General features: G+C 40.5%; 1 protein-coding gene across 3 annotated transcripts in view; it reads right to left on the bottom strand.

The window, feature by feature from the left end:
* TDRD1 (tudor domain containing 1) overlaps nucleotides 1–13,143 on the bottom strand; it is a 37,936-nt gene extending 24,793 nt beyond the window's left edge. For 2 of the 3 annotated variants that reach the window (XM_059054826.1, XM_059054825.1), the window contains exons 1-8: nucleotides 12,843–13,143; nucleotides 10,633–10,691; nucleotides 5,657–5,801; nucleotides 3,563–3,668; nucleotides 3,009–3,072; nucleotides 1,532–1,636; nucleotides 1,129–1,311; nucleotides 479–622 (exon numbers count right to left, since the gene is read on the bottom strand). In XM_059054826.1, coding sequence (XP_058910809.1) covers nucleotides 479–622; nucleotides 1,129–1,311; nucleotides 1,532–1,636; nucleotides 3,009–3,072; nucleotides 3,563–3,668; nucleotides 5,657–5,801; nucleotides 10,633–10,691; nucleotides 12,843–13,143 — 1,107 coding nt within the window. The remainder of the gene's footprint in view (nucleotides 1–478; nucleotides 623–1,128; nucleotides 1,312–1,531; nucleotides 1,637–3,008; nucleotides 3,073–3,562; nucleotides 3,669–5,656; nucleotides 5,802–10,632; nucleotides 10,692–12,842) is intronic. The other variant, XM_059054827.1, reaches the window with a different exon arrangement.
* Nucleotides 13,144–25,889: the final 12,746 nt, after the last annotated feature.

Genomic DNA, 25,889 nt, shown 5'->3' on the forward strand with positions numbered 1-25,889 from the left:
AAAAGACAATGTATTTCATGCTGAATATTCATCAAAAATCTTCAAGTACTAATCCGATCAACAATTTTATGAATAATTATTTGTCTCTCTTGATATCCTATCCACAATGCTTTTCCTTTTGGGACTTGAAGCCTGAGAAATTCATCAAAGGATGGTTATTATCCCTCAATTATACATAAATTCAAGTCGCTTCCTAATAATGTAATAAATATAAAAATGATTGTTTTTAAAGAGCAGATTAATAAGATGTCCCTAAAAATGCTAAGTTTCTTAGCTGAGGCTGTACTTAACTAAGTAATGCCGAATAAAATGGAGCCAAGAAAGTCCGTGATTGTTTCTCCACATAGTGAAAGATACACCAATAGGTCCTTTCTCATAATAACCATGGCAACAAACACACAAATACTGTGTCCATCAAAACATTAAAGACAGCTCCTTTGGGACGCTATTAGGAATTCAGAAAGTAAAAGAGACTTACACAGGGAGGAAACAAGTCAGTTTTTCTGTTCAGTTGGTGAATTCTGTTTACTGGAATCATTTCTTCATTTCCATAATCAATATATAAGACTTGTGCCTTCTTCTGCAGCACATCAACGTCTTGTATTATTACTCTGTTCCAGGTCTGAAAGTGAAATATAACGGTATTCTGCTTCAAAGCAGCACTTCACAATCTTAGGTTTAAAAACTCTCAATCTACAGAACATGCAAAGGAAAAGTTACTGTTCTGAGATACTCTATTAACAAGTTACCTTAATTTCCTAAGACTCTGGATCAGAAATTCCCAAATCGGTCCATTTTAGATGCTTTAATATACACAACAGTTCCCAGGCTCTTCTAGCCCGGCGGACTCGGTGACCCACTAATGCCTCAGCTACACAAAGAAACACAAGCTCTAGGACTAGCAATCACTCTGTACCCAGCAACTGAGGAGCCTACATGCAGAGCTGGAGAGGCCTCAGGCAGGGAGGAAGGAAGCAAACAGACGTGGACTCCTGACTGAGGAAGAGAAACAGCAGTGTGACCAGAGTCTCACCTCAAGCCATCTAATGAATCATTAAAAGCTCTGGTGTCAAGCTGACAGGACCAAAGTAAATTAAAATGTCTTGTTAAAATTTCATTAGGGGTTACCTGATCCACTGTGTACTTGGCAACACAAACTTCTCCCTTTACAGGAATATAATCTTCTTCATGTGCCTTATTTGCATATGTTTCCTTTAAGCTCGCAGAGAGTTGGTTCATGTATTCTAAAACTTCTGAAGAATGTAACTGCACATAAAAGTCACCTGGGTGTTTGAATTCAGTAACTGTACCCTTTCAAAGACAAAAAAGTTGCAATAATTCACTGAGAACAGAGAAAATGTTAACTTTATAAAGCTTTATAACAAGATACAAAAAGTACTGTAGACAGGTTTTTGCAATCTTTATCAATTTCAGTTGTGTTTTGGAGCTGTCTTATAAACTCAAACACAGGAAACAAGGAAATAAAAATCTATAGTTCTTTGGATCTCTATGGAAATTAAACAACAAATACCTTTATTTCCATGGTTTTCCTCAGCTGGAGGCTTCTCAAATCAGAAAACATTATTTTATCAGTACAAATGGCTATTTCTTTAGTAACTCCAAGAGGACAGTCACTCTGGTTTGAAAAAACACATTAAGTGAGTTACTTACAAGCACATGTTTAAATGATACCATGGCCAGACTTCCCTGGTGGTTCAGTGGTTAAGAATCTGCCTGCCAATGCAGGGGACACAGGTTTGATCCCTGGTCCGGGAAGATCCCACCTGCTGCAGAGCAACTAAGCCCATGGGCCACAACTACTGAGACTGTGCTCTAGAGCCTGTGAGCCACAACTACTGAGCCCGTGCATCTAGAGCCCATGCTCTGTAACAAGAGAAGCCACTACAATGAGAAGCCCGTGCACTGCAAACAAGAGTAGCCCACAGGGCTTCCCTGGTGGCACAGTGTTTGAGAGTCCGCCTGCCGATGCAGGGGACACAGGTTCGTGCCCCAGTCCGGGAAGGTTCCACGTGCCACGGAGTGGCTGAGCCTGTGAGCCATGGCCACTGAGCCTTTGCGTCCAGAGCGTGTGCTCCAAAACAGGAGAGGCCACAACAGTGAGAGGCCCGCATACAGCAAAAAAAAAAAAAAAAAAAAAGTAGCCCACAATCGCCGCAACTAGAGAAAGCCCACGTGTAGCAACAAAAAGCCAATGCAGTCAAAAATAAATAAATAAATAAAATAAAATAAATGATACCATGGCCACTATTTGCTAGAACCGAGGTCAAAACAGCCTGACTCCCAGGTTTGAATGAGGGTCTAGAGAAATAACATACGTCTTCGAGAGTCACTATAACGTACCGTCCACAGGCAGTGTGCATAGCACTGGGATCACCCAAGAATCAGGCCATGACAGTGATGGCAATGTTGAGTCTATTTTTTTAACAAGGGGGTGGGTGGGGAGGGCAGTGTTTTAAGTTTTCACTTGTTAACATTTTTATAGGAATGGATTTTTTTTTTGAAAGTAGAAGCTAGAACCAGCTAGACAAAGATAAAATTTATCTATAAAATGAGTTGGACATCACTGATATTTTCCAGACTGCACATGATTTACCCTATACAGTTATCTAAATGGAAGAAAGGTATTAACAGGAAAAAGTGCTCCTTAGATAACAGGGCCCTATTAGAATCCAGTACACAAAGTTAGAGAACATGTGCACACAGGGACCACAGAGAGAGGATTTCCTCAGTGGTCCACCTACAGCGAGACACGGCCATCTCAAGTCCTTTTTGGAAAAAAGCTGGGCATAAACAGTTCTCATAGACCTCCAATGCTCACCAAATCGATCACTATTAGAGTGTACAGATTTATTCAACAGGAATAAACAAACACTGGTGAAATGGAGAAATAAGTCATAAATATTTTATTTAGCTTAAGTCCTCTTATTTCAAAATAAAGGGAGTGAAAAATTTGCTCTAAAGGCAAAGAGAAAGTAAGTATATCATACCTCTTTTTTCACGTCCATGTTCTTTGTTTCAAAAGGTGATTTATTATCTTCAAGTTTGTGGAAACTGAAATAAAGCAACCAATTGTAATACTTACAGCACAGAACCAATTAAGAGTAAGGGCCACAATAATGTTAAATTCTCAACAAAATCCAGAAACAGCAAAACAGCTTCTTCCAGAAAGAATCACAGTAGTAACAAAGTAAAACAACCCCATGCTGGCTATGCAAGGGTCTGCCCTGTGCCCAGGTGTGCTTCTTCCAAAAGCCACCTAATGAAAAGGAGATAGCCACAATCCCCAAGCCTCAGTTTCCCTATCTGCAAAATGGAAATAATACCTACATTACTTAAAACAGTTTTGGGGATCAAAAATGGTAGGGCTGTTCACTTCAGATTTGTATACTTTATGTTATACTTAAATAAAAAAGTAAAAAGCAGCAACTTTCACATAGTTATGGCCTGGTTACCTGATCTGATCCTTATACTACAAAAAAAAAAAAACCAACCCGTATTTTAAAATATTCTCTAATGAATGTAAAAACAAAATCACACTTACTTCTGCTGAACAGGTTTGCACACGACGCTGTGGCCTGCCCAGTCCCTTCTCTGGCACACGACAGAGCAGTAGTACGTCTGCTTGCACTGTGAGCACCTCAGCGACCCTACAGAACACAGCCCATGACACCACCAGTGTTTTATTGCAAATATTTGTTGGCAAGAACAAGACCGTTTCAAAGACGTCATTCTATTAATCGTATCAAGGAGAATATGTGAAGAAGATTATGCTGTTTATGATTAGGTGTTAAAACTGAATTTATAAAGCTCCCTTGACCTGCAGAGAAAGGAGAGCGCCAAGATGAAAAAGAGAAGGAGGACATGAGACAAGCCACGACTTGGGCCCCTCTGCCACAGCGCTTGCACCTGGACACACCTCTCCTCGAGCCACAAAATACAAAGAAACTGTATGGGACTAAAGATAACTGCGTGCATGTGCAGTTGGGGCAAATTCTGGACAAAAGATACCAAGAGGCCAGAAAAACCCAACTGCCACTTTTGACGAGCCAGGAGCAGAGCCAGGAGCAAAACCAGGAGGTCGGGAGGAAAAGCAGGGTACCGCGCATGACCCCTGCACACCATACCATCTTAGGTGGGCAAACCGCCTAAAGTCACCCGGCCGGCCTGACCCCTGGACACACTCCTACCCTCACCCCATATAAGCAACAAGCTCCCCCCACCCCCCTCAGGGAGTGAGCAAGCAAGAGAACCTGCTGTTTGTTCTCACTCCCCCGCTGCTGTCCCAATAAAGCCTTGCCTGAATTTCTTGTCTGGCCTCTGATCAATTTCTATTGATTGAGGAAGGCCAAGAACCCTGGCTGTTATCAGACAGGCTGGAAACACAACTGACTTTCCTAAAGCAGAACCCAGAACACGTGATATAAAAGGAACAATCAAAGGCAACAGAAAATCCACGGTGGTGAAAACAGACGTGTCTGAGCAGAGTCTGATGAGGTTCACATCACGCCATTTAAAAAGAACAAGACAAAAACCAACAAGGAGAATCACACCTAGAAAAACCCAAGAGGTTTCTGAAATGAAGTTAAAAAAAACATCCTATCAGTTTCCAGGCAGAGGAAAACAAGTTATCTGAAAAACAAAACAAAAAACACATAAAGAAACAACAAAATCAGGCTGGCCTCAAATGCCTCCACTCTAAAAGAAATTGGAAAAAAGAAGCGAAATATCCAAATAGCCAGTGAGCACAGGAAAACTGCTCAAGATCACTGATCATGAGGGACATGAAAATTAAAACCACAGGGAGATACCACTACACATCCATGAGAAGGGCTAAAATTAAAAGGACTGCCAACACCAAATGTTGACAAAGATGTGGAGCAACCAGCACTCACTCCCAGTGGGAATACAAAGTGGGACAACTACTTTGGAAAACGGTTTGGCTTTTTCTCCTAAAGTTAAGCATACACTGACCTTCTGACTCAGCAATCCTACCCCTAGGTTTGTACCCAAAAGAAACGAGAACATATGTCCACACAAAGACTGACGCAAAAATGTGTAGAGAGCTCTATTCATAACAGCCAAAAGCTGGACACAAGAGAAATGTTCAACAGAACAGATATACGCGTTGCGATATCATGCAGTGAAATGCTACTCAGCAACAAACAAAAAAATTAATGTACATGCAAAAACAGGGATTAAACTCAGAAATATTTTCTGAACAGGAAAAGCTTCACACAGAGTCTATACTGTATGATTCCATTTACAAGAAATTCTGTAACTGGTAAAATTAATTTATGGTGAAACAACAACAGTGGTTGCCTCTGGGGGGTATAGTGACTGGGAAGGGACATGAGGGAACTTTCTGAGAAGATGGAAGTATTCTTCACCTTGATTGGGCTATGAGTTTATGCCTTTCGGTGCAAGTATGTTTTATCTCAAAAAAAGTATAAAAAATCATCAAGTAAAGAAGCATGGATGAACAAGAATGGTAGGATGCTGGCAGCTGCTGAAGCTGGGAAATGGATATATGATTTATAAATACTCTTCTGTTTATATTTAATGTTTTACATAATAAAAATATTTTTCAAATGTGTAAAGGAATAATCCAACAGGCATCTGAGAGCAATATGCTTACCAAACAGACCGCAGCGATGGCAAGTTGTTGACCGAAGAGGAGGTCCTAATGAGCTGAAGAGTGCTGGATTATGTATGGACAAGGAACTCTCAACCAACTTGTGTACTTTTTTTGATTTTGCAGGAGGCACATTATTGCTAGTCTTCTATCAAGAAAAGAGAATAGCGATATTAAAACTTGGTAATGTTTTGTTTGTTAAATATTAGATTTGGGATTTCCTCTGCCGAGAAGACAAGATAGATGTACTTTCCCTTACTCCTACCATTAAGTACAACTAAAAACCTTGGACTTATATATAAAATAAACACGCAGTGACACTGAAGGAAGGCAGCAGACAGGCTAGGAACTTGGCACCCAGAGAAGGACATGGCAGTGAGTCCCCAGAGTTTGTATTCTGCCTCATATACCCCAGATGCGGTGCTGGAGAAGTCAGAAACACCCAAAGGCACAGACAATAAAAGCCCCAACAAAAAGCCTGGTCGCTTGCTCTCTCTAGCCAAAAGACCAGGAAACGGATGGCCCAGCAAGACAGAAAAACTTGATCAGTAACTGCTCTACTCCAGACAGTTGCCACAGAAAAAACTGTGGCCCCATCCCACCAGCAAAGGTACACTGGGGAGCCTAGACCTCCACCTGCACTACGCTATAGTGAAGTGCCCCCCTCTCCCACTTGGGTGGTATCAGAGAAGGCCAACAGAGTAGAGAGCCAGCGCGTCATCCTTGTGGGGTCTCCCTGTGGAGACTGCATGGAGTACGTGGACTTCTGCCTGGCAGTAAAGAGTGTCCCCCATGCCCCCCAACTACCAGCACCATTGTGGTGGTGTTAAGAGGAAACCTAGTGGACAGTCAGGATTTTCCACCACCATTCAATAGTAATGAGTGGAGTGTCTCCAAACCCTTCCACCTCCAATCCTCCCTCCACCTCATGTTAAGTAGAGAGGATATGGGGTGGTGGTGGGGGGGCAGTTAAGGATCCTGGGAAGCTGAACTCCCACCCTTGTCCAGCCAAGAACATCCTGGGCCATAGAACGAACTTCAACCAATTTAAAAGAATTTAAATCATACAGACGGTGTTATTCAACCACAACGGACTTATACTAGAAATCAGTAACAGAATGAGAACATATAATCTCCAAACATTTGGAAACTAGACAATACACTTCTAAATAACGCATGAATCAAAGAGGATGTATCAGGGAAATGTTTTTAAAATACACTGAACTGGGCTTCCCTGGTGGCGCAGTGGTTGAGAGTCCGCCTGCCAATGCAGGGGACATAGATAGGTTCGTGCCCCGGTCCGGGAAGATCCCACATGCCGCAGAGCGGCTGGGCCCGTGAGCCATGGCTGCTGAGCCTGGACATCCAGAGCCTGTGCTCCACAATGGGAGAGGCCACAACAGTGAGAGGCCCGCGTACCGCACACACACAAAAAAATAAATAAATAATAAAATAAAATACACTGAACTAAAAGAAAATAAAAATACAACATATCAAATTTGTGGGACACAAAGTATCATCAAGACAGAAATTTATAGCTCTAAAGACACATACTAGAAAAGAGGAAAAGTCTCAAGTTAATAATGTAAGTTCTCATCTCATGAACCTAAACAATAAAAACAAAACATGCCCAAAGCAAGCAGAGGAAGGAAATGATAAAGATAAAAGCAGAAATCAATGAAATTAAAGATAAAAACTTGGAGGGAAAAAAATCAGTGAAACAAGACCTGGTCCTTTGAAAGGATGAACAAAATTGATAAATCTCTAGCAAGATGAACAATGAAGAAATCAGAGGAGGCAGAAATTACCGATATCAGGAATGAAATAAGAGATATATTACTACAGACCATGAAGATATAAAAATGATAATGGAATAGTTCGAACAACTCTATGTAGACTTCACAATGTAAGCAAAATGGACCAATTCCTGAAAAATCACAAATTATCACAATATGAAATAGATAATTTGAATAGCCTTATATAAGGAAACTGAACCATAATTTTGAAACTCCCAAAAAATAAATCCTCAAGCCCATATGGTTTTTACCACCAGAGAATACTACCAAATGTCTAAAGAAGAATTATTTAACACCAACTCTATACAATCTCTATTCCAGAAAACTAGTATTACCTTGATACCCAAACTATACAAAGACAATAAAAAAGAGAAAATCACAGACCAAGCTCTCTCATGAAAATGGATGTAAAAAATCCTCATCAAGGGGGCTTCCCTGGTGGCACAGTGGCTGAGAGTCCGCCTGCCGATGCAGGGGACACGGGTTCGTGCCCCGGTCCGGGAAAATCCCACATGCCGCGGAGCGGCTGGGCCCGTGAGCCATGGCCGCTGAGACTGCGCTCTGCAACGGGAGAGGCCACAACAGTGAGAGGCCCGCATACCGAAAAAAAAAAAAAAATCCTCATCGAAACAATACCAGATATAATTCAGCAACATATAAAAAATAATTATACACCATGACCAAGTGGGGTTTATTCCAGGGATGCAAGACTGGTTAAATTAAAAAATATGTATCAATGCAATCCACCAAACTAACAGGCTAAAGGAGGAAAAAAATCACAACAATGTCAATGGATAAAGTAAAAGCATCTTAAAAATTTCAATACCTATTCATGACATAAACTCTCAGAAAAGTAGGAATAGAGAAAACTTCATCAACTTGATAAAGATCGTCTGCAAAAATTCTACAGCTAACATTATACTCAACAGTGAAAAGACTCAGTGGTTTCCCCCTAGATTTGGAGACAAATATATCCACTGTCACCACTCTTAACATAATGCTAGAACTTCTAGTCAGTGCAATAAAGCAAGAAAGGGAAAGTAAAACCATATTTTTAAAAAGGGAGAAATAAAACTGTCTTTTATTGGCAGATGATATAATTGTCTATGTAGAAAACTGCAAGCAGTCTACAAAAAAATTCCTAGAATAAGTGACTCCTGGAAGGTCACAGGATACAAGATAAACGTGAAATCAACCATATCTTTATATATTAGCAATGAATGTAAGGACACATGGAAATAAAATATATAACAGCACTTACAATCACTCAAAAAACAATACTTAGGTGTAAATCTAACAAAACGTGCACAGCTGGTAAGCTGCAAACCACAAAGTGAAAGAAATAAAAGAATATCTAAATATACTGGGAGACAGATTGTGTTAACTGGAAGATACACCACAGCAAAGATGTCAACAATTTTCAAATTGATATACAGGCTTAATACAATTCCTATCAAAATTCCAGCAAGCTTTTTTGTACATACAAACAAGATTGTTCTAAAATGTATACTGGGAAGGAAGGAAACTAGATTACATGATTTTGAAAAAAGAAACGGAAAGTGGGAGGAATCACTGTACCCAACTTCAAGACTGACCATCATAGATCCAGTACTGTGTGGTATTGGTGGAGGGAAAGACCCATAGATCAGCGGAAAAGAAAAGAGAATCCAGAATAGACCCACACAAATTAGCCCAGCTAATTTCTGACAAAAGTACAAAAGCAATTCAGTGGAGGAAAGATAACATTTTCAACAAATGGTGCTGGAGCAATTGGACATCCCTAGCCAAAAAAAAATTAACCTCAACCTAAGTCTCACAACTTATAATTAACTCAAAATGGACCACAAATTTAAATATAAAACTACAAACTTTGGGGGGAAAAAACCCCAAACTTTCTGCATCTAAAGCAGCAAAAAGTTCTTAGACTTGACACCAAAAGTATACTCCATAAAAGGAAAAATTGACCAGGACCTAGCTAAAAACTTTTGCTCTGCTTAACATCTTGTTAAGAGAATAAAAAGACAAGCCAGAAACTGGGAGAAAATATTTGTAAATCACATATTTGACAAAGCACTAGAATCTGTAATATATAAAGAACTTTCAAAACTTGGCAGTAAAAAAATAAACAATCCAAATTAGAAAATGGACAAAGACATGGAGAACATTTCACCAAAAAAGATACACAGATGGCAAATAAGCACATGAAAAGATGTTTACCGTTAGCCATTAGTCAAACAAAACCACAATGAGCTATCACTACACAAATGTGACAATAGGGAAACTAAAAATACTAACACCACCAAATGCTGGTGAGGATGCTGGGTGCAGAGAATCTGGATCACTCATACATTCTCAATGGGAATGTAAAATGGTATAGCCACTCTGGAAAACACTAAGGCAGCTTCTTAAAAAACTAAATATGCAACCATTGTATGACCCAAAAATGCACTCCTGGGGCATTTATCCTACAGCAAAAACAAAAACAAAAAACTCATGTTCACATAAAACCTTACACATGAATGTTTATAGCAGTTTTAGTTATAATAGCCAGAAACTGGGAACAATCCAGATGTATTTCAATGGGAGAATGTTCAAATAAGCCACAGAATACTACTCAGCAATAAAAAGCATTGAAGTATTGATACATACAGCAATCTAGGTGAATCTCCAGAGAATTACGCTGAATGAAAAAAATCCAATCCCAAAAGGTACATACTCTATGATTTCATTTATATAACATCCTTGAAATGACAACATTTTGGAAATATGGATTAGATTAATGGTTGCCAGGGATTAAGAAGGGGGTAGGAGCAGGAGAGAAGTGGATGTGACCATAAAAAGGTGCAGAAGGGATCCTTCGAGTGATGGAAATGTTCTGTATCTTGCCTGTATTATGTCAATAGCCTGATTGTAATATTATACTATAGCTCTTCAGCTTGTTACCACAGGAAACAACTGGGTAAAAGCTATAAAGAATCTCTATTATTTCTTCCAACTGTATGTCAATCTATAATTACCTAAATAGAAAAACTTGAATTTTATTTTTAAAAAGATACTAGGCTAGAGATAAGACAGTTTGACCTTGAACAATACCTGCAAATTGAGTAATTCTTCATTAACACAAAAACATGTTTAGAATCTTTTATCCAAAAACATAAAATAGAAAAAAAATAAATAACTTACACTATTTACTTCTTTGGGTGGTGAATTATTTCCAACATTTAATGGTGACACAGAGTTACCTGGGATGTAAAACATAATGCCTAATAAAAGTCAAATATTACTTTATTCCTGAAAATGTACAATAACATAATTAGGTAACATTCAGATAATAAAGTTATACCATAATAACCTTAGAGCTACACTATAAATAAGTAACATCCTACTTTCCCTAATGAAAAAAAAAGGATTTGTTTGAAATTTCCTTGACTACTATATACCTCACTGTGAACTTTCCTCCATTTACAAAGGCCACAGTTACCAAGCTTTTTGAACTCCAGACTCATCTACACTCTTAGAAATTACTGAGGACCTCAAAGAGCTTTTGTTTACATGCCTTGTAACTATCAATATTTAGCATTATTAGAAATTAAAACTAAGTATTAGAAATTCCAAATACTAGTATTTGAAATTAAAACTAAACATTTAAATATATTTACTTAAAAATAATAAATGCATTACATATTGACATGGTTTTTTAAAAACTATTTTCCAAAGCAAAAAAAAAAAAATTGTGTGCAGAGTGGCACTGTTTTACATTTTTGCACATCTCTTTAATGTTTGGTTTAACCAATGATAGTTGGATTCTCATATCTGCTTTTGAATCCAATTTGTTACGGTATGTTGCTTTAATTGTGAAGTAAATCTGGCCTCACACACATACGTGGTTGCAAATAGTAGTATTTTATGGCCTTCTCAGTAACTGTGGATATTCTCCTTTAATTCACACCAAAACTCAAGTGGTAGTTTAAGGGTTAGTTGCAATGTGGAATCTAAAACCGTTATCAATAAACTTTTCATACTGTTATATTAGAAGTAATTGATTTATCTTCCACTTTAAATGGATTTTTACCCATGCAGGACTACAGAGCATCACGCATTGGTCTTCAGGAAAAGACTGAGAAACTCCTGAGTTATGCAGATCTTCCAAATGTTGACACATTTCATAAGACAGTACCGAAAAACCTTAAGTGTTAATATCACCATGCATCTCACCAGAAAAGTCTTTTAAGCATTGGGAAGCTGTCAAGCTCAGAGTGGCAGATACACATTTCCTGAAATTCTCATTTTTGCTTGAAAGCTTGCACTTTATCATTAGCAACAAAATACTGTCAGCTGTTTTCTTTGAAGTGACGGGATCACTTTGTCCATTCTTGAGAAAATGACTCCCAGATATCTAAGCCCGAATGACCACAGTGTGGCATTCTTTTCAATTAAAAATGATGTTCCAAGAAAAAAAGTTTCCATTCAGCTCACAACTCAATCACACACATGCTTTTCATACTTCAGTAAGCGGCGAAAGTTAGGAGTAATTCCCATATTGTTAAACAAAACACTAAAAATACCTGTACACAAGGCTCAAGACTTATTAATAAATTTGTACTGCTTTATCAAGGGCACTCCTAAGTAAAACTGACACTTCTGGCTTGTTTTGTCTTAACTGCAAGGGCATGAAAATGACAAACAATGACTAGCCCAGGCTGGTACCCCTGCTAAAGGCAAGTTAACAAGGTGCCAGAGTCTACTCACCTTTGATTTTGCACCACCAACATAAAGTCAGCACAGTGAAAAAGAGCAAATAGTGTTTTAATATTATTAGGAAAACAGTTGTGACTCCAGAGGCCCAAGGGCCATACTCTGAGAACTACATCAGCATAATATTAAAAGATCGTATCTCATACACATTCACAGAGGCTAAATTCCACCAGGCCCCAGTCTCCTTAAAAAGCAGATTTTTAGAAGTAAGACTAAAGGAATGATTTTTTTTTAAAATCAAATGAAACAAGTTAATGTCTTAGACATATCTTTGTGAGCTATTACATGCATAAAATCTGCACAGTATTTTTAGAATTTGGCCAACTTTAGAACATCCATAAAAAGCCAGAGTGCTTCCTTTCTACATTCCCAGTATATCTCTGGATTGGGGCGGATGGGGAGGAGAGACGCTTGTCTGTAGACACTTTCTCTTCAGGAATCCTTCTGTGATTAATGCAGCCAAAGGTAGCTACTTGGCATCTGGTTTTTCCTTCTAAACTAATATGTATATGCAAACCCTGTAAGTTAGCCATTTGGCTGTTCTGTTAATAGCTCACTGGTGTATAGTTACACATACTTTCGATAAGTCGAAGAAACCATCAGAATCAAGTAGTATTAAGCCTACAGGTTTTACTCACCTGTTGGCAGCATCTTCCTGTCTCCTTTGGATCCAGCCACTCCTCCACTGATGCCATTAGAGTCTGAAGATACTGAACTGTCTTCCTGACTAGCCAGATACTGTTTGGTTTGCTCACAAAGCAAAAAATTTTTCTTTTTATTTCCATTCTCTGGGCTTTTCAACCTGAAATTAGGATGGTTAGGATGTCCTCCGGGACTTCTTAAAGACTCATGTGGTGGAAGCTTGCTTTCGTTTTTCTCAAAATTAAATGGCTCTGTCATTTTACAGCTAGATGCCTCCAAATTATTTCTTGACATCATATTAAGCAGCAATTTAACATTCACAGAAGTCTAAGGGAAGAAATGTATTTAAAAGGCAACTTTTAATTCCAAAAGTAGAAGCACTGCAGGGCCAGGTGATTTCTCTTTATGTAACAGCTCTTTCTCATCAATGATTCCAAAGCAGATGTAACTGTAACCATGATATCAAAGCCTGTTCTACAGGTACAAGAAAAGAACGATTCTTTAAGTACAAACTCCAAGTTTAACAGAATTCGACAACGGGTAAATCAAGAGACATCAAGAGAGTTACCTCTGGATTCGACACCATTCCTTACTTTAAAAAGCTTCTGGAAACAACATGAATAGAAAAGGACCATCAAGTTTTAAACGAAGTATTTCCGACCTAAAGCCTACAACTTAATGGTGAAATACAGTAGCGTTTACATCAGGTCATCCCCTACCTGTCTAGCCTCTCAGAATCCCTCTATCCTCCCCTACTTGTTGCTCTGCTATGTCTCTGACTATGCTGAACCGGGTCCCCACAAAGCCCTCGCTCTCTCATCCACCTGGTCAACCCTTTCCTTCCTAGGCATCCTTCACAATTTGCCTCAGCTGATTCCGGTTTGATCCGTTTTCCCCAAGTCCTCTGTTTCATAATCTCCAGCTGGGCTTCCATAAATTAACTTGTATCTACTGCTTTTAAGGACTTATCTATGTGTGCCCTTCGCTGAAAATAAGGTACACATACTGTTGCAAAGCGCCTCTGAGAAACCTCTAATCAGACATTATGTGGGCTTGTTGTTTTCCTATTACTCCTTGAAAATACTAAGTGTTTGTGCAGGGGAAGTAATATAAGTGGACAAACAACTCTTATTTTTAAGTAGTGACCTATAGCTTTGTCTTTAGCCTGAAGACAAAACTTCTGCCTATCTTCCCAAAACTGCTCAGGAAAAAAAAAAAGGCAACAGATAGCTGAAACTGGTATGAGTAATCGCTAAATATTATTTGACCTTATTTTAAACAGAAGATAAAGAAAGAGCAGAAAAATCTTCCCTCGTGCTGTCCTAAAACTTCTATCTCTGCTCTAAATCAGGCCCAGCCTAATTCAATGACAGTACAGAAAAGATAATGAAATTTAAAAAAAGAAAGAAAGAAAAGAAATACACAAGCAGACTTACAGGTGGGGAACTCTCAGGGGACCAGATCCTGGGAAGATCCCTAAAAGAAGGCCAGCAGATGGGCAGCTGTGGCGGGAGATACTGTAGCTGTCAAGGAAAGCACACCTGTAGCAGGTATGTTCAGGTATACCTAAACTGAAGGATCAGATTGAGAACTACTATGAAGGATGCAGCAAGACAGAAATACTGTGAAATTACAAAAGGAAAATAACTTCCGGGCATGCTGGGTGGGGATGTGAATATTGAGTAACACTAGACTCTGTACAAGAAATATAAAGAACATGCATTTAAATTATTAGGGCAGGCTTCCCTGGTGGCACAGTGGTTGAGAATCCACCTGCCAATGCAGGGGACACGGGTTCGATCCCTGGTCCGGGAGGATCCCACATGCTGCGGAGCAACTAAGCCCGTGTGCCACATCTACTGAGCCTGTGCTCTAGAGCCCACATGCCCCAACTTCTGAAGCCCACATGCCTAAAGCCCGTGCTCTGCAACAAGAGAGGCCACCGCAGTGAGGGGCCCATGCACCACAATGAAGAGTGGCCCCCGCTCATCGCAACTAGGGAAAGACCACACGCAGCAACGAGGACCCAACACAGCCATAAATAAATACATAAAATTTTTAAAAAATTATTAGGGCAACTACCACAAGGACAAAAACAAAGCATAACTTTAAAATCACAATCCAACAGGGAAAAATAATTCAAGTATGGTAAACAGAAAACATCAAAAAAGATGACAGACCCAAGCCCAAGTAATCTAAATTTAATCAATGATTCAGTCTCAAAATAGAAAAAGAGAGATGGGACCCAGGGAGAAAAATATCCAGATACATACTGTGCACAAAAGGCACACATTAAACAAAATACATGGTAAGCTTGAAAATAAAAGGACTAAAATATGTGCTACGCAGATAACCAAAATAAAGTTGGGCTGCTAATATTAATAGCATTAATAGCAGAAAAAATAGAACTCAAGGTAGAAAATATTGGGATAAAGAGAGTGATTTTACATTGGGAAAAGAAACCCTCCCAGGAGAGAGAGTGGCCAGAAATCTCTGACTCACGATGACATCGCCTTAAGATGTATAAAGTAAAAACTGATTAGAGAAGAAATTCAGTCACAATAAGGACATACCTGCTTTAGACACATACTAGTTAACAGATAGAAAACAAGCAGTGATATACATTTTACTAACACAATAAACTTGATCTAATAGGGACCAATACAACCAAGAACATTCATTTTTCCAAAACTGAGACATAATGGACTATGAAGTCCACTTCAACTAACTCCAAAAGAAACCAGCACCAAACAGGCCATGTTCACTCATCACACTACACAAACCTCCATCTCAGATTTTGCTTCCCAGAGAACCAGTGTGCAACACCCACACTGGAGGATGAGGAGTTTGGGTTTTATTATTTTATTTTGGGGGATCTTAGTTTCCCAACCAGGGATCAAACCCGTGCCCCTTGCATTGGGAGCTCCAAGGCTTAACCACTGGACCACCAGGGAAGTCTCTGTTTTAAAGTGGTAAAATACCATAAATGAAATGATAGCAAACATGATTAAATGAACAATTAAAATTAAAAACTTACAAAAAAATAGCGAAGAGGTCTGAAAATAAGTACTAACACAAAGATGACAAATTTGATACCTTTTAAAAAGTGGGATAAATAGTAAAAACATCCAGACACTGTAGCAGACACTACAGTGGTAGTGTCTGGGTAACGGACCCAAACACCACCTTCTACTTCTGATTTGCCAGCTTGAGTTAGAGACAATACTGGCCATAATCAGACTTCTGAGTGGAGCTTCTCAGAAAGCTCCGTCCTTTCCTGATGGACAGGCACAGATTTGGCTAGCAGGGTCTTGCACTTCTTTCTTGCTGCAACACGGACCTGAGGCCTGAAGGTATATCACCCACAATGCAATGACAAAGCAATAAGCATGAGAAAGCAGCACACCCTCAGGACAGTTGAGAGGAGAAGGCAGAGTCTGGTGTCCCTTGCAGAAGCCCTGATCTGCCTTGGCACGGACTTGCTGTGGCATCAGAAAAATACACCTTTGGGTTTTCTGTTATTTGCAGCCCAATGGACACAGATACCAATAAAATAAATGAGCAAAAGGCATGAAAGGATACATAGAGGATGAAGATTCATTGATAAACATAAGGGGGAAAACATTCAACCTCATTTGTAACAAAAAAATTCAAATTGAAATAATTATATATTATTTTCTATACAGCATAGGTGCAAGTAAAACACATTACTGAAGGGAATATAAATTAATATGTTCTGCCTGATATATAAGCTGGAGATTTATATATGTACATGTGTATTATACATAATACAGTTATATAATATATATGTGCACATTATACATATATAACATATAATATATATTCTTAAAAATATCCATAGCCACTTACCTGACAAGTCTATTCTAGAAATCATCCCACTAAAATAATCTTAAATATCAAAAAATACGGCATGTATAAATATCCATTTAAAATTTTAAAAAAGGAAAAAAGAAAGTTAACAGTGATACTTCTACTACATAGATTACACTACCACTTAGAATCATAGTTTTCAAAAGCATCGTAAAATGTCTAGTAGAATGGCAAATGGAAAATCAGAAAAACAGTGTATATTCAGTATAATAACTTCAAAATAAAAAAGAACAGAACTCTATGTAAAAAAAATGACTGAGATACATTAAATTTTAAATAACAGTGTTCTGGGGTAGGTAAGTTGAGGAAATATTTTTCACTGTCTTTTTCATTTTCCAAATTATATTTAAGGATGAATTACTTTTATATATCATTGCATGTTCATCAAACTCTTTTCGTAAAATGTGGTTAATTTTAAACCAAGTAGAAGATCACAGTAATACTTAAACCACAAAACCAGGGTACAGACGCTGTCTTGAGACACCACTGGGACCCTCAACACACAGCCTTTAACTCCTGAAATAGCTTTCCTAACTTTGTCCTTATTTATAAGGCTGACAGTCAATCCATAACTCCTTACTACCCTATAGAGTTACCTATAGACAACTATTTTAAGTTGCTTGAGTGCAGAAACCATGTCTTACTAAAACAATTAACAACCCTCTGATTTCCCACAGTGCCTACTGGTACAATGCGGCATTCAACAGATACTCGTATGATAAAACTATCTAAAATGCACTATTGCACTGTTTTCTTGACAACCTGGACAGGGAAAGTTAAATTCACTGTCTGAAATTTCATCTAGCAATCTTAAAGGGAGAATTACACCATGCTATGAGGTTTACTGAAATTTAATAGCAATACTTCATGTCTTACCTCAACTCTTCCAAAGTCCCCAAATTAATAAACTTATTTGACTTTAGGAAGGATAACAGAATCAGGTTTAGATCCAATGTAAAGTGTAAGCAGCAAACAAAAAGGATTTAAGCCTAATAGAAGCTCCACCTATGGTGGAAATATTTAAGTTAGTATTTAGGTTATCTCACTTGCCTCACCCAATTTAGGAATTTTCATTACAACGCCCAGGGCAAATAGACATCTAGCCCTGTCCTATAACTAGAAGCTTCTAACTTCCTTTCATTTTGGACGGCCAATTATACTGCATGCTTCTTTATAAAATGGTTCTCTTCCCAAGTGACTCCTGTTGCTGCCCCGTGACCCCAACCGTTCAAACATCTGAAATGGCCACCATGTCCACTTTCCTCCAGGTCCTTAACCTTCTAGACTTCTCACAATTCAGCACTTTCTCTAGTTCATCCGAAACCCTCATACAGAAAGGACTCTAACAGCACAGGATTCTAGATGTGGGCCGACAAAGGGTCAACAGCGGAATCACACTATCCCTGACTCTGAAAGTCACTTCCGCCTATGCACTAGCTTTTGGAGGGAAGCCTGGACTACTTTGAGTACCCACAAAACTTGCAGTTACCTAAAACCTTTTGGAATTTAATTTTTTTAATGTGTAATTATCATATCATGCAATTGTCTTTTCTTTTGATTTATAGTTCTGTGAATTTTAACACATATAGATTTATGTAACCACCACAATTGGGATACAAAATACTTTTTTTTTTTTTTTTGGTAAGCAGGCCTCTCGCTGTTGTGGCCTCTCCCGTTGCGGGGCACAGGCTCCGGACGCGCAGGCTCAGCGGCCATGGCTCACGGGCCCAGCTGCTCCGCGGCATGTGGGATCTTCCTGGACCGGGGCACGAACCCGTGTCCCCTGCATCGGCAGGCGGACTCGCAACCACTGCGCCACCAGAGAAGCCCCAAAATACACTTTTAAAGCTGAACTTGAACATTAAAAAAAAACTAAGAATGTGCATTTATCCTTACTTGGCTTCATCGTGTGTCAATCACTGGGGCATATTTGAATCTGGAGAGGACAGGCCTTATACCATAGTTCTGTGTTTCCCAACCCTGGGTTGCAAACTTCTGGAATATACAGGTACAGAGGTGTGACAGATATTGCTTTGGGGGTCATACCTTGAGGACAGGCTAACCTCACACAGTTTTAAAATAAGCAGTTCCCCCATATACAATCCACTATTTTTTACACACTACTAGTGATGAATAAAATATATTTATGATCATCCTCAAATCTACAGTAATTAGTTTTGTGTTTCCTTAGCCAACACTAGAGATTAATTAGAAGGCTTCTCAAATTTCTTTAAGGAATCATTGATGTAATAAAAGAGCAGTGGAATGAAAGTAACTAACTTCTGCAGTTCTACAGGCAAAAATAAGGCCTTGGTTTTGTGTTGTCCTTTTGTTCTGTACTCCATGAACTGATCTCAGTAAGACTTGATGCTCCCCAAGGGGCAAAACCGTTCTTTTACTCCCTTGGAATCCAGCTACCCTTCCCCTATGAAGCCCGGAGCAACCCAGGATACACTGTAAACAGTGACATAAGGCCTCTCCTGTCTTTCCAAGAGACCACAACCTAGAGACCAGAGTAAACCCACAGTGAGTTAATTCCTTTAATACCAAAAGTGCATGCAGCAGATACTTAACTAATACTTTTTCTTCTCTGTTTGCTTTTGTCCTCCTGGTAACCCCCTGCATTCAGAGAGAATGTCTACTCAAAGGAAACAGTTTTAAAGCTATGAAACTCAGTGGTTCCACAGAACATGAGCTTTAAAGTCGGTCAGACAGAAGTCTGAGCAGTCTCATCTTCCTCATTTAGCTATGCTACCTCAGGGAAAACACTTCATCCTTCTAGGATTCAGTGGCTGTGAAGTGTGGCCAGCAGTAGTAACTTCATCACAGCACCTAATCATGAGGATTAAATGTGACACTGCATGTAAACTACCCAGCACAGTGGCAGGTCCTTAGTAAATCCTTAAAAGGTAGCCGTCATTTTTACTTTACTTCTATACCACTCCCACACACAAAGAATTTCTTCCACTCAGGTGGAATTAGTTTGCACACTAAAGACGAAAATAATTTGAGGATTAAAGTATTCCTATTACTTTATTCCTACAGACAAGGGAGACCTGAGAACGTTTAGTAACTCGCCAAACCCACGAGGACCAGCTGCCTTACACACTTAAGATGAAAACTCAGGTCACATTCCTAGGCCGTGCAATTGTGCATTCAATAACCGGATGGCTCAATAAAGGAACCAGAGGCTAACAAGGCAAACATATTTATAGCAGGGCCTGAGAGCCAAGAAAAGCGACTAGTACACAGCAGACATGCTATAAATACGTGTTATATGAACCAGTGTTGCCTCACCTATATGTAAGCGAATGCTGCGATGTATCTTCCTTTCTACAGTAGATAAGTAGGGGAAAAAGTCTAAAAAGTATTGTTCGCACTGTAGCTTTGAGTTAAATGAAGACATTGAATCCACAAACCAAATTGTTTTAGGGTGAAGGGTAAAGAGGTCCTCCAATGGGATGCAAGTGGATGTTCACATTTAGAAGAGTCATGCCTGGAAGTATTAACTATTTTCCAAATCTACTGCAAGGCCCCCATTTGCCCAAAGCTCAACTCCCATGTCTCTCGCCCCTCCTCCCAATACAGGATCCTCCCCACCAAAACCTCCCACCCCAGACCTGCCTTCCCAGCCAAAGCTCCCAGGGCTTCTCCAACCTTCCGTACTCTCTCCACTTCCAAGCCCCTGGTACCCGCTCAACGTACGACCTCAACGCCCGACCTCAACGTCCAGCGCCCAACGTCCGGCCCCCAACGACTAAAGCTCCGTAACCCTCACGCAGTCGCTTTCGCTTCCCCATGCACCTGAGAATCCTGACCTGGAAAGAGCCAAAAAAAAGGGCCGCTAACCCCGACCAGGCTCTGAAGCCTGGTGGTGGTGGCACCTGCCCGTATCCGGGAGCCCGGCCGCCAGGTTTGCTCCCTACACTTACCTCGCTCCGAACACCCTGCCCGCTCTCCCGCGGCAGCTCGCGCCTGCGCAGTCCGCATCCACGTGCAGTCGCTGCGCCGACGTGCAGTCGCTGCGTCCACGTCAGTCGCTGCGCCCACGTGCAGTCGCTGCGTCCACGTGCTGCCGCTGCGCCCACGTGAGCTCTCTGCGTGTTGGGAGCTGCGCCCTGGGCCTGGGGGCGCCATCTTTGTGCTTTAGCGTCGGTACAAAAGCTGCAGCGTCAGAGGGAGGTCGGCTGCGGAAACTTAAGATAGTCGTTCTTGCTTCTTCTAGAAAGGAGTCCCTGGAAACTCCAAGGGCAAAAATGTAGACCTTGTCTCCGCAACGGTCACTTGAATTATATTAATCACTTAAAGTCTTAAAAAGTTTTCTCAAATCAATCCACTGCTTCTGCCTGCATGTGGAAACTAGGTACACGTGATCACACTTTGCCCTGAGAGCACGTAATTATAGGTTGATGTTGCTCAAAGACAAATTATTTTTAACTATTTTTTGAACTATGACCTTTAAAAAGATTCAGAAGAAAAAGGGTACCCTTATGTAACCATCACCCAGTTCAATATTATCAATATATGGTCAATCTTGTCTGCATCTGTACCCCACGTACTCTCCATCCATTGTTTTGAGGCAAATTCCGACTTGTATATTGTTTTCTTTTTAATAGATTTTATCTTTAGAACAGTTTGAGAAATACAAATAGATTGAGAAGACAGTATGGAGAATTCCCACATAAGCCACACCCAGCTTCCCTTATTAGTAACATTAGTAGGATATGTTTGTTACAATTAAGGAACCAATATTGATACATTATTACTAAAATCCATATTTTATTTAGATTTTCGTAGTGTTTACCTATTGTCCTTCTTCTGAGCCAGGATCCCATTCGGGCTAACACACTTATTTAGCTGTCATGTCTCCTTAGGCTCTTGGCTGTGGCAGTTTTTCAGACTCCGTGGGTTTTTTTTGTTTTTTTTTTTAAAGACGATGTTGGGGGTAGGAATTTATTTATTTATTTATTTTTGCTGTGTTGGGTCTTCGTTTCTGGGCTTCATTTCAAGGGCTATCTCTAGTTGTGGCAAGCAGGGGCCACTCTTCATGGCCGGTGCGCGAGCCTCTCACAATTGCGGCCTCTCCTGTCGTGGAGCACAGGCTCCAAATGCGCAGGCTCAGTAGTTGTGGCTCACGGGCCTAGTTGCTCCGTGGCATGTGGGATCCTCCTAGACCAGGGCTCGAACCTGTGTTCCCTGCATTAGCAGGCAGATTCTCAACCACTGTGCCACCAGGGAAGCCCCTGACTATCCATGTTTTGATGGCCTTCCCGGCATCCAGGAGTAATGGTGAGGCATTTTTGTACGATGCCCCATTGATGGAATTTCATGTTTTTCTCATGTTGAGAGTAGTTATGGGTTGTTAGAAGGAAGACTACAGAGGTAAAGTGTCATTCCTATAGCATCATATGAAGGGTACATTCTATGAGCATGATTTATGACAGCTGATATTTTCCATGATCACCTGGCTAGTATTTGTCAGGTTTCCCTACTATAAAGTTACTTTCCCCCCCCCTCCCTTTACATACTGTACACTTTGGAAGAAGTCATTATGTGCAGTCTACACCTAAGGAAAGGGAGTTATGCTTCACTTCCTTAAGGGCAGAGTACTTACAGCGATTATTTAGAATTTTTTTTAATATAAATTTATTTTATTTATTCTTGGCTGCATTTGGTCTGCATTGCTGTGCATGGGCTTTCTCTAGTTGTGGCGAGCAGGGGCTACTCTTTGTTGTGGTGTGTGGGCTTCTCGTTGTGGTGGCTTCTCTTGTTGCGGAGCACAGGCTCTAGGCACGTGGGCTTCAGTAGTTGTGGCTCGTGGGCTCTAGAGAGCAGGCTCAGGAGTTGTGGCCCATGGGCTTATTTGCTCCACGGCATGTGGGAATCTTCCTGGACCAGGGATCGAACCTGTATCTGCTGCATTGGCAGGTGGATTCTTTTTTTTTTTTTTTTTTTTTAATAAATTTATTTATTTATTTTTGGTTGTGTTGGGTCTTCGTTTCTGTGCGAGGGCTTTCTCTAGTTGTGGCAAGCGGGGGCCACTCTTCATCACGGTGCGCGGGCCTCTCACTGTCACGGCCTCTCCCGTTGCGGAGCACAGGCTCCAGATGCGCAGGCTCAGTAGTTGTGGCTCACAGGCCTAGTTGCTCTTTGGCATGTGGGACCTTCCCAGGCTAGGGCTCGAACCCGTGTCCCCTGCATTGGCAGGTGGATTCTTAACCACTGCGCCACCAGGGAAGCCCCTGGCAAATGGATTCTTAACCACTGCGCCACCAGGGAAGTCCCTTCAGTTCTTTTTTGTTCTCCTTTGACATACTCCCATCAATATGGGGTTGTCTTTATTTTTTTGAGCATGTTCTTACTTTCTGGGATGTTGTATCTTTACATCCATATATATTTAAGGATGTATTTTTAAAAGATTATGACTATTAAAAAACATCACCAAAATTTATCCCACTTTCAAAAATAATTTCCTAATGTCATCAAATTAGTATTGAAAATTTCCAGATAGCCTCAAACAATGTTTAACAGTTGGTATGGTCAAATCAGATCCTACATTTGCATTCAGTGATGTATTTTAAAAAGAGATTTCTTGCAGCTTATGTATTGAAGTAACTGCAGTTTTTCTCACAATTTTGTTGATTGCATCCTCTGTAGCAAGAATACTTCACAAGTGGTATTGTGTTCCTCTATTGCTCCACATCAGAAGACACTTCCATGCACTGTAAAGTTTCCAGTCAGCTTTTCATCTAATGATTCTGGATTCACTGATGATCATTACCTGGATACATTATTTCACTAGGGTTTCCAAAATGGTGATAGTCTATTTTTCCTCTGCATTTATTACCTGAAATTCTATAAAGAACTTTCTCACATCAACTACTTGACTGAGATTCAGTTTGTAACAGAAAAGGTAGGATGCTTTATTCTTTTATCAGTTTTCAGAATGTGATGATTCCTTGGCATCCTCCAAAGGTGACCAGCGACGTTTTAAAAAATCAATGCTCATTGATTTTTAACCTGGTAGATGTATCTCAATTGCTGTTATTTTTGAATGCTAAAATTGTCCTATCTTTGACCAGTGGGAACACCTTTGAATTGGCTTCTGAATCTTTTTGACACAACTCCTATGATCTTTGCTTTCTTCTTTGCTTTCTGATACAACCAAAATGTCCTAGGCTTTCTTGTACATCTTTCCCCAGATGTAGATTTAGCCCTTGAGCTCCTAGGATCCCAGATGACTTTTAGTGGGAAATTATATTTAGAGATGATAGGAGAATAGGGGTGTGCTTTGATCATTGTTCTAGACCTTTCCAGTGGACAGCCATTTTTTTAATGGAAATGAAATGTGCCATGAGTTCATACTGATATTTCTAAATTCAAATTTAGGGTTGTAGTGTTTTTACTTAATTTCTTTGATTTTTATATGTGTATTTCCTTTCTCCAATACTGAAAATCTTGGTTCCCAAGGATTACATATACGCTTTATACTAATACATTTCAGAAATAACAGTATGAATGTTATTACTGACAATATGCACACTGAAAAAGCTTAAAGTTTCTTTTTTTATTTTTCCCCTTGGAATAACATCTCAGTAGGAATATTTGGTCAATTTATTGTTTAAAAGTCAAATAATTTCTTGGGACTTCCCTGGTGGCGCAGTGGTTAAGAATCCCGCTGCCGATGCAGGGGACATGGGTTTGAGCCCTGCTCCAGGAAGATCCCACATAGCCCGAGTGCTGCAACCACTGAGCCTGTGCTCTAGAGCCCGCAAGCCACAACTACTGAGCCCACGTGCCACAACTACTGAAGCCTGCGTGCCTAGAGACTACGCTCCACAACAAGAGAAGCCACCGGAATGAGAAGTCCACGCGCAGCAAGGAAGAGTAGCCCCTGCTCTCAGCAACTAGAGAAAGCCCAGGCAGCAACGAAGACCCAACACAGCCAACAACAACAAAAAAGCCAAATAATTTATTTACTTTCACATTTTCACTGCATAATGTACCTTAATCAGTATCTTCATTTAAGGAGCAAGGTGCCATTTCCTGTTGAAAGGAAAGAGGAACAGAGTTCTTTCATTGCATAATGTGCCTTAATGAGTATCTTCATTTAAGGAGGAAGGTGCCATTTCCTGTTGAAAGAGGAACAGAGTTACAAAATGTTGAATTTTTTAAAGTGGGGTTTGTTTTTCTTTTTGGGTTTTTGTTTTTGGTGGGTTTTTTGTTTGTTTTTTTGCCAGCAGTTAGTATCAAAGAAGTTTAACCGAAAAAGAAGTTTTGCTTTATAAACTCTTGAATTGATTTGTCAGAATCAACTATATTCACTCAGGAGTTGTACGTAAGAAATCTTAAAGAACAGCACTTAACTGGACAGAGTAGGTTTGCAAACCCTCCAGACTGAAACTGCTCACCTTACTTCTCAGGACGCGATTAGGCAACTATATTGAATACACATCCTCCACCCACCCACCCATCCCCGCCTCCAGTACACTTTTTAAAGGTTTTTGCTAATTATTGAGCAGCTCCATTATGTCAACCCCCACGTTGCGTGCTGGGATGAGGACACTTCCAGCGCTCAAGGCGCACAGTGCAGTACAGGAGACGAACGTACCAACAGTTTATTATTAAACAATGGCAGTAGGGGCCACGTGGTAGACTCGAACGCGGTGTTCTGGAAACCCCCAGAACCTCTCCCAGAGAGGGAGACAGTTCTGTCTGAGGGGCAGGTAGGGTGCTCCTGCTGACGCCGCCCACATCAGGTGCAAGACTTACGCATCAAAGCTTGTAAGTCACAATTCTGAATTCTTTATAACTTTATGTCCCTGACTATGATGAGTAAGGGCCACAGGGTTCAGAGGGGTCATCTCCAAGGAGCGCGTTCTACAGGAAGCAATAACCTGCTTGGGCCGGGGAAGGGCGTGAGAGGTAGGACGGGAATGGAGGCGGGAGAGCCGGTTCGCCGGGTCGGCAGAGGATGGGGGGAGGGGGGGAAGTGCCCAGCAAGTCTAGCTGTCTTGCCAGGCGCTCCCGGGGTAGGAGACAGCGCTGCGCTGGCCCCGCCCACTGCAGACTGGTTACCCAGGCACCAAGGGGCGTCGCGTCACGCCGCCCGCGCCGCGCTGATTGGCTCCTCCAGGGAGCCCCGCCCCCTC

The sequence above is a fragment of the Kogia breviceps genome, chromosome 2, assembly GCF_026419965.1.
Source record: "Kogia breviceps isolate mKogBre1 chromosome 2, mKogBre1 haplotype 1, whole genome shotgun sequence".
NCBI lineage: Eukaryota > Metazoa > Chordata > Mammalia > Artiodactyla > Physeteridae > Kogia > Kogia breviceps.